The following is an 8,259-nucleotide window of genomic DNA, read 5'->3' as shown; positions in this document are numbered from 1 at the left end:
TATACCGAGCTTGCTGACATGCTGGGTGGGTTACGTTGAGTTTTGCTGCTGCTGCTGCTGCCCTGAGAACTGGGCTGTATCAACGCCTGGGCTCAGCGCGTCTTGATGATTATTGTTTTGACCTCATTGGTGGGTGGCTGGACTTGTGATAATTCTGAGTAGTAACTTGGGAATTTTATGAATTAAAAAAAGAGACAGAGCTCCCACTAGCAGCACAAATGTGGGGAATGTCCCATGGGCATTCCTGAGTCACACAGGAAGCAAGGGCTTCCCGGGCACTAACACACACTCTGCTCTCCCCACAGGTCCCCCTCCCGCTTGTTACAGTCCCAGTGCCCCTGGCCAGCTTCTCGAAGACCCCAACTACTTTTTCCCAGACTTTCAGCTCTATTCTGGGAGGCATGAAGCGTCTGCTTTGACTGTGGAGGCAAATAGTGTCATCAGGGAAAAAGTTGGTAAGTGTTATCACTTGCTGGCTCTTGGGTTAGAAAAGTTAGAAAAGTTATTATTTTGACTCATAGGTTTTTTTCATAATCCATTGTTTTCTTTATTCGTTGTTCTTTAATTTTCAAAATTAGCATATTGGAATATAGATTGTCTTTCTATTGAGAGATGCCTCATTTTTAATCCACTCTCATCTGGTCTTTTTATAGACTACTATAACATGTGTTTTTGTTGATTTTGGGTATGTAGGAACTCAGAAGTGTACTAAACTTACAATTTTCCTTTATTAAATTCTTAAATACTTTTTTGCTTCTTTTTCTCAGAATCTTTCACTGCTTTTTCTGCTTTTACATGTATCTCTCTTAACAACTAAATCTCACACATTTAAAAGAAATTTGCAAAAAATAAAAGTCCTTTTTTGAGGATTATCTCTTTAAAAAAAAAAGAATGAAGGACTTTTAAAAACTACTTTAGGGAAGGAACACTTGGTTTATGCCAAATATGCAAAAACCGGTTCACAGTGAAAAGGAAATTCAGTAGTTTCCATGCTTGAACAGACCTAATTTCTGTATTCTTCATCCAAATAAATACTTTCCCTTTAGGAAAATTTTATTTTTATTTGAATTTCTATCCAAGTATTTTCCTTTATAAGTTGTTCCATTTAAAGGGAGCTCTGATAGTCTAGTCCATAGGAAGTTGTGCAACTAACCCAAGGGCAGCATCTCTCTGGTTGTTCAAATCCAGCTGCTCCACAAGAGAAAGATGGGCAGTCGCCTCCTATTTGATTTACAGTCTCCAAAACCCCTTTAAGATCAGCTGTGAGTTGGTTCTGACTTGATAGCAATGAGTTGAGTTAAATTCAGTGAGTTTCATTAAGTCTCATAATTTACTGTAAGGCAAGGACCATGTCCCTTTATTCCCCCAGCCTCACCCACGGTGTCCAGGATAGAATAGGTTCATGGTAAATATTGTAGAGTGAGTGGGTGGACGGCGCAGTACACATTCATCTCTCCAGTTTTGAGTAGTTTATTACATATGACAATTACTTGACATCTGATCTTATGTGGACTCTTTATCAGCTGTTTTTATGGTTTTAATTTTGTGACCATTTGGATTTATATTCTAGTTACAGTTTACATTTTCTCTGGAGATAAACAGTAAGATGAGATACATACCATCCTGTGAGGCAAGTATTAAATTCTCCCCATTTTATAGAGGTGAGAGATTCAAAGAAGCCAGGTGACTTGCTCAGGATCACAAAGATATGATTGCTTGCTTTCTAATAGAGGAGTGATAAATTAAAGTTTGGCTTCAAGAACCAGTCTGTAAAGTTATGTTAGTATCTTAACATATCCAGCAAATAATTTCTGAATGCCTTCGGGGCATAAGGGAGCAAGCATGTTGAGCACCACAAATATAGCATGTGAGTATAACAGACAAAAATCTCTGCCCTCTGGAACTTTAATTATGCCTATGGTTTGATTGTATAAATCAACAACAGAGAGTTGAGTACAGTGCCTGATCCTTCATTTACAAATTAAATTTGGAGATTTGGCAAGAAAATAATGAAGAGGGTTGGCAGAGATATATAGGAGGTCGAATTGGCAGGAAGCAACTGGGCACAGCAACTGACTGACTGAGTTCAAAGACAGACTGACTGGACAAAGAGAAGACAAGTAAGGGAGTACAGATTTTAGGGGTAGAGAGACGGGAGGGGTAAAGAAGACTTATGAGTTTGAAGAACTGTGAGTTAGAAGTTCGGCAGTTGAGGATGTGTCAGCCCAGGGAGGCGCTGTTCAGTAAGAGTAGAGAGCGCTTCAAACAGAGCTGAGGGAGATGACATCCTTTAAGGGTCAAGAAGAGAAAAATAAACCAGAGAGACAGGGTCCACAGCCAAGAGGACAGATGACCTGGAAGCCGAATTAGGAGAGCATTTCAAGAAGCAGATAATGATTTTGTAAATTATTACCCAACTTGGAAGGGACTGGAGAGCATTTACTGAGTGAACTAAATCAGTCCCACAAGGACAAATATTGTATAAAACCATTATTGTAGAATGAGTATAAGGATCCAAGGCTGGGGGGGTAGGGGTGTTGTTAAAGCAGTGGGATGAGGATGTGCAGTGGGGGTGGGGGGGTTAATTATGGAATTGTATAATTTGATGGGGGAGTTGAGAGAAATTGGAAGAATCTGTTCTAGAAAACAATGTATTTGAATTTTCTAAATAAACTAGTATTTTATTGTTGTTGATTGCCTTTGAGTTGAGCATGACTCATAGCGACCCTATGAACAAAAGGCCTGAAGCCCCTCTACAACTATCAACATTTATCTAAGTTCATAGTTTTCAGAGGCAAGTTGTTTAGGAAGTGGAGGCCACTCCTGCTTCCAAATGTGTCATAGAATGTTATTGAATGAATCACCTGTGATGCATAATGATCCGACCCTATGTATAGTAACTCTGAACCCTTCCCTGTCCTGAGCCAGTCCCACTAACTCCAACACACTAACCCCCATCACCCCAGTTACTGTATCAATCCATGTCATCTGGGATATCCCTCTCCTGCCCTGTCCGTCCACCCTTCCAAGCATGATGTCCTTCTCCAAGGACTGATCTCTCCTGGCCACATGCCCAAAGTAACTGAAGCGGAGCTTCAAAATCCTGGCCTCCAGAGAAATTTGGTTTCACCCTCTCCAAGACAAACTGATTTGTTTACTTGACAGTCTATGGTATTTTCAAGACTTCTCCAGTAACACAACTCGAAGGCATCTATTTTTCTTCTGTCATCGTTAGTCATTGTCTAACTGAAGCATAACAAGTAATTGAGAAAACCATGGCCTGGATTAGGTGCACCTTTGTATCTACACTGACATCATTGCTCTTCAGCACTCTGGAGAGGTCTGTGACTACAGATTTTCCCAGTGCAATCCGTCTTTTGATTTCCTGACTGCTGGTGTTAAGAGTATTGATTGTGAATCTAAGCAAACTGTAATTGCAAACAACCTCAATCTCTTCTCCATCTATTATGGTGCTGCCAATTGGCCCAGTGGTGAGAATCTTTGTCTTCTTGATGTTGAGCTTCAATCTATATTGCAAACTACAGTCCTTGACCTTTTACAGCAAGTGCTTCAGGTCTTCTTTAGTTTCAGCAAGCAAGGTTTTGTCATCTGCATATTGTAGGTTATTAATGAGTCTTCCTTCTATCCTGATACCACCCACACTCCTCATAAAGCCCTGCTTCCCAAATGATCTATTCTGCATACAGATTGAAAAGGTACGGGGATAGGATGCATTCCTGACACACTCTTTTCTTTATTTTGAACCATGCAATGTTTCCTTGCTCTGCTCTGAGGACTACTTCTTGGTCCAAGTATAGGTTTTGTATAAGCTTGATCAAGTGTTCTGAGATTCCCATTTTCCTCAAGGTTAGCCACAATTTATTATGATCCACATAGTCAAATGCTATCACACAGTCAATGAAACACAGATAGACATTCTTCTGGTACTCTCTGCTTTCTGCCAAGATCCATCTGACATCGGCAAAAATGTCCTAGTGCCACGACCTCTTCTAAACTCAGCCTGTATTTCTGGTAGTTCTCTGTCAATGTACTGTTCAAGCCTTTTCTGGATAATCTTCAGTAGGATTTTGCTAATGTGTGATGTTAGTGATACTGTACAATAATTTTCACACTCTGTTGGGTCACTTTTTTTTGAATGAGAATAAATATGGATCTCTTCCAATCAGTTGGCCAAGTAGTTGTCTTCCAGATTTCCTGGCACAACTTGGTGAGCACATGCAGGGCAGTGTCTGTTTGCTGAAATATGTCAATTGGTATTCCATCAATTCCTGGGGCTTTATTTTTTGCCAAGTCCTTCAGAGCAGCCTGAACATCCTCCTTCATCACCATTGCCTCTTGCTTATGTGTTGTTTCTTTAAATTCTCTGTGTCAGCCAATTCTTTTTGGTACAATGACTATATACTCATTCAATATTCTGCCCATATCATCCCTAAGCGTTGCAACTTGTGGCTTGACTTTATTCTTTAGTTCTTTCAGCTTAAGAAATGCTGGGCGAATTTGGCCCTTTTGATTTTCTGACTCCAGCTCCTTGTGCATTTCATTATAATATTTTGTCTTGTCTTCCCGAGCAGCCCTTTAAAATCTTCTATTCAGCTCCTTAACTAATTAAAAAAAAATAAAGAAGAAGCAGGCAATAACCATGTCAGATGCTTTAGAAAGGTTTTGTAATATGAGAGCTGGAAAATTCTCTGTGAATTTGGTTACTGCCTGAGAGTAGTTGGAAGGACAGTGGATGAAACATTCCAGAGCTGAAGACAGCAAGACGAGAAGGAAAGAGGGGAGGTAGAAGTTATGGTAGGACCAAGAGAAGGTGCTTTTTGTAAGTATGAGTTTGGGCTTTTTAAAACATTTATGCTGCTGTTGTTGTTAGATGTTATCGAGTTGGAACTGACTCATAGCTGATCCTCCACCGGGTATTTGGAGGCTGAACATCACATGGCAGGAGATTGCCTGTCTTTCTCCTTCAGACCAGCTGATGGATTAAAACTGTATGCCTTTGGGTTGACAGCACAACTCCATACCCATTAGGCCACCAGAGTTTCCTAAAATATCACAGAAACACACACACCACACACACACACACACACACACACACACACTCTTTTATGATGGGAAAGATGACATGCTTATACAGTGACAAGAAGACAAATGGGGATGTTAAAAGGGGTGGGGTGGAGCAAAATCTTGAAAGATTGAGAAGAAAAATTGAGAGTAGGAAGTCGCACTGAGTTGGATAAATATTTCTATGCAGTACTGCTGCTAAATGGAGATGTTAATGTATGTGAAATATTGCCTTTAGATGCTTTGTTATTAGAATATTAATTATTCACCACATACTTACAGGCTTATGTCTCCTGTGGAGCAGCTGATCTTTCTCTTCCTATGTTTATCTTTCAGTTGAGGATCCTCTTTGTAAATTCCACTCCCCGAACTTCCCGAGGCTCTCAGAGGTGGAAATGAGAGGTTCCGAGGATGCAGCCGCTGGAACAGTATTACAGAGGCTGATCCAGGAACAGCTGCGGTATGGCACCCCGACCGAGAACATGAACCTGCTGGCCATCCAGCACCAGGCCACCGGGAGCGCAGGACCAGCCCACCCGACAAACAGCTTTTCTTCCACAGAAAACCTCACCCAAGAAGACCCACAAATGGTCTACCAGTCGGCACGCCAGGAACCGCAGGGTCAGGAACACCAGGTGGACAATACGGTGATGGAGAAACAGGTCCGGTCCACACAGCCTCAGCAGAACAATGAGGAGCTGCCCACCTATGAGGAGGCCAAAGCCCAGTCGCAGTTCTTCAGGGGGCAGCAGCAGCAACAGCAGCAAGGGGCTGTGGGTCACGGCTACTACATGGCGGGGGGCACCAGTCAGAAGTCCCGGACTGAGGGGCGGCCCACGGTGAACCGTGCGAACAGTGGACAGGCACATAAGGATGAGGCCCTGAAAGAACTCAAGCAGGGCCATGTCCGCTCTCTGAGTGAGCGAATCATGCAGCTGTCCTTAGAGAGGAACGGGGCTAAGCAGCACCTCCCTGGCTCAGGGAATGGAAAGGGGTTTAAGACAGGAGGGGGACCCTCTCCAGCCCCATCTGTGGGTAAGGTGTTGGACCCTCGTGGCCCTCCACCTGAGTACCCCTTCAAAACCAAGCAGATGATATCCCCGGTCAACAAGACCCAGGAACATGGACTTTTCTACAGTGACCAGCACCCTGGGATGCTCCATGAGATTGTCAAGCCCTACCCTCCTCCTCAGCCTGCGAGAACAGAAGTGGCTGTCCTGAGGTACCAGCCACCCCCGGAGTACGGGGTGACAAGGTGAATATCAAGCCTGTCTGGTTTGACTCGGCTTTGCAAAATCTAGCTGCTATAGTTTTAGCTCTTAAGGCATTTTGGATTTTTGTTACCAGTATTTTCCTTGTGCATAATATTTAATAAACTGGTGGTCAAAGTTTGTAGTGTGAAACAGAACAGAGGGCCGTTGGGACTTTCTCCCAGTCTATCAGAGGGCGGTCGGGGCTTTGAGGAGGAGCCCTGGTTGTGGGCCATCCCTGGGCGCACTGCCGAGTGCCCGGGCAAAGTGGTCATTTTCCTGGCTGGCTTTGTGGAGCGCGTCCAAACTACTGGAACATATTATTACTGAGGAGTTTTGCCAAGTTTTTCTTCAGTGTAGACTTTAAAGGAAAATGTCCTCTGAAAACTAGAACCATGGAGTTAAAAGGGATCATAGAAATCACACTGTACAATCCCTCATTCAGCAGATAAGAAAGCAAGGTCTGAGGAGGTTAGTCAAAAGCATCACTGTACACAACTTTGAGGCAGCGGGGGCTTGACCTATGTAGCCTTCTTGTCCAACCATTGTCCTCTCTACTCTATTGTCATGATCCCCCTTGCCATCCCCATCTTCCAGTGTGTTCTTCCGATAGATTGGTTGTTCAGCACTTCCTAAGTGTACACAGCCATGGGTTTGGGTCTCCAAGGTAAAGATGTGGCCCCTGCTCCCAGGATGCTCACAGCGTTATCTTGTGGAAAGCCAGCATCTGAGCCATTTGTGGTGTACCACATGCTATTTTGTCAAAGAAATGTGCCAAGAATGCTAGGGGAACAAAGGGGGCAGCAAAAGCCAGGGATGGAGAGAATGGAGATGAGCTTCCCTGAGGAGGTGAGGACGTGATGTGTGCGCTAGGTTCTAAAGGGAAGGTGATGGAAGAATGGAGGGTGGAGGTAAAGAAGCAGGATGCACCATTCAGAAGGAATGCCATTTCAGCAGATAAAGCATTTCAGAGCAAATGACCACAGCCACAGAGATAGGAAATCCAGGCGACCAGATGTGGCGAGAAGTGGCAGGAGATGTGTTTGCAGGGACACAGATGGAAGACCAGATGGAAGTCGAGAATCAGGCTAAGGAGTTTAGACTGTGTCCTGTAAAGGGGACAACAGAGTTTGTAAGTGGGGACTGATGTCTGGGCATCCATTGGGAATACTTCAGTGCAGTGCAGGATGAACTAGAGGGAGGAGAGCTGGAGACAGTTGGCAGGGATGGTCTAAAGAAGAGATGCTGGAAAGTGAGAGGAGTTAAGAGGTTAAGAATTGACTACATTTAGTTATTGACCTGATCTGAAAGTTGAGGGATGAGGCATTTCAAGGCAGTTGGAAATCAAGTTTCCAGGAGTCAAGTTGGGTCTGAAGATGGTGGTTTTGAAGTCATCAGTTCTGGTTGCATAGTCTGTATGGAGTCACATTGCTTACCTAGAGACCACACCTCTCCAGCAGTTTGAAATCTCCAGCAGATCCACGGGAGAGAGATGGGACAGTTTTCTCATGTGTGACTTGTTGTTGTTGTAAGGTGTCATGGAGCCAGGTACCACTCATAGTGACCCTCTGAACAAAAGATGTATACCTTGTTCTATCCTGTACCATCCTTACTCTTCCTGACACACAAGAGCCTATTGCGTCAGTCACCATGTCAGTCCAATTGGTTGAGGGTTTTCCTTTCCTTTGCTGACCCTCCACCCTTCTCAGCATCATAAAAGAGCCATGATCATCCAAAGAAGAGCTCCTCCTACCAATATGTCCAAAGTATGTGAAGTGAAGCCTTATCATTCTTGCCTCCAAAGAGCACTCCGGCTGCACCCTCTCCAAGACGTATCTGTTTGTTCTCTTGGCCGTCCATGGGATGTTCCGTTTTCTTCTCCAACACCACAGCTCAGAGGCATCATTTCTTTTTCTGTCATTCTTAA

At 43.7% G+C, this 8,259-nt stretch overlaps 1 protein-coding gene across 1 annotated transcript in view; it reads left to right on the top strand.

The window, feature by feature from the left end:
- Positions 1–314: 314 nt before the first annotated feature.
- AMOTL1 (angiomotin like 1) overlaps positions 315–8,259 on the top strand; it is a 113,613-nt gene continuing 105,668 nt past the window's right edge. The window contains exons 1-2 of the mRNA XM_006902358.1: positions 315–455; positions 5,419–6,337. Coding sequence (XP_006902420.1) covers positions 5,478–6,337 — 860 coding nt within the window. The 5' untranslated portion in view covers positions 315–455; positions 5,419–5,477. The remainder of the gene's footprint in view (positions 456–5,418; positions 6,338–8,259) is intronic.

This window comes from Elephantulus edwardii, unplaced genomic scaffold (assembly GCF_000299155.1).
Source record: "Elephantulus edwardii isolate Elephantulus edwardi_28Jun2011 unplaced genomic scaffold, EleEdw1.0 scaffold00397, whole genome shotgun sequence".
NCBI classification, from domain to species: domain Eukaryota; kingdom Metazoa; phylum Chordata; class Mammalia; order Macroscelidea; family Macroscelididae; genus Elephantulus; species Elephantulus edwardii.
The sequence above is the reverse complement of the archived record's forward strand: the minus strand, read 5'-3'. Positions and strand labels throughout refer to the sequence as shown.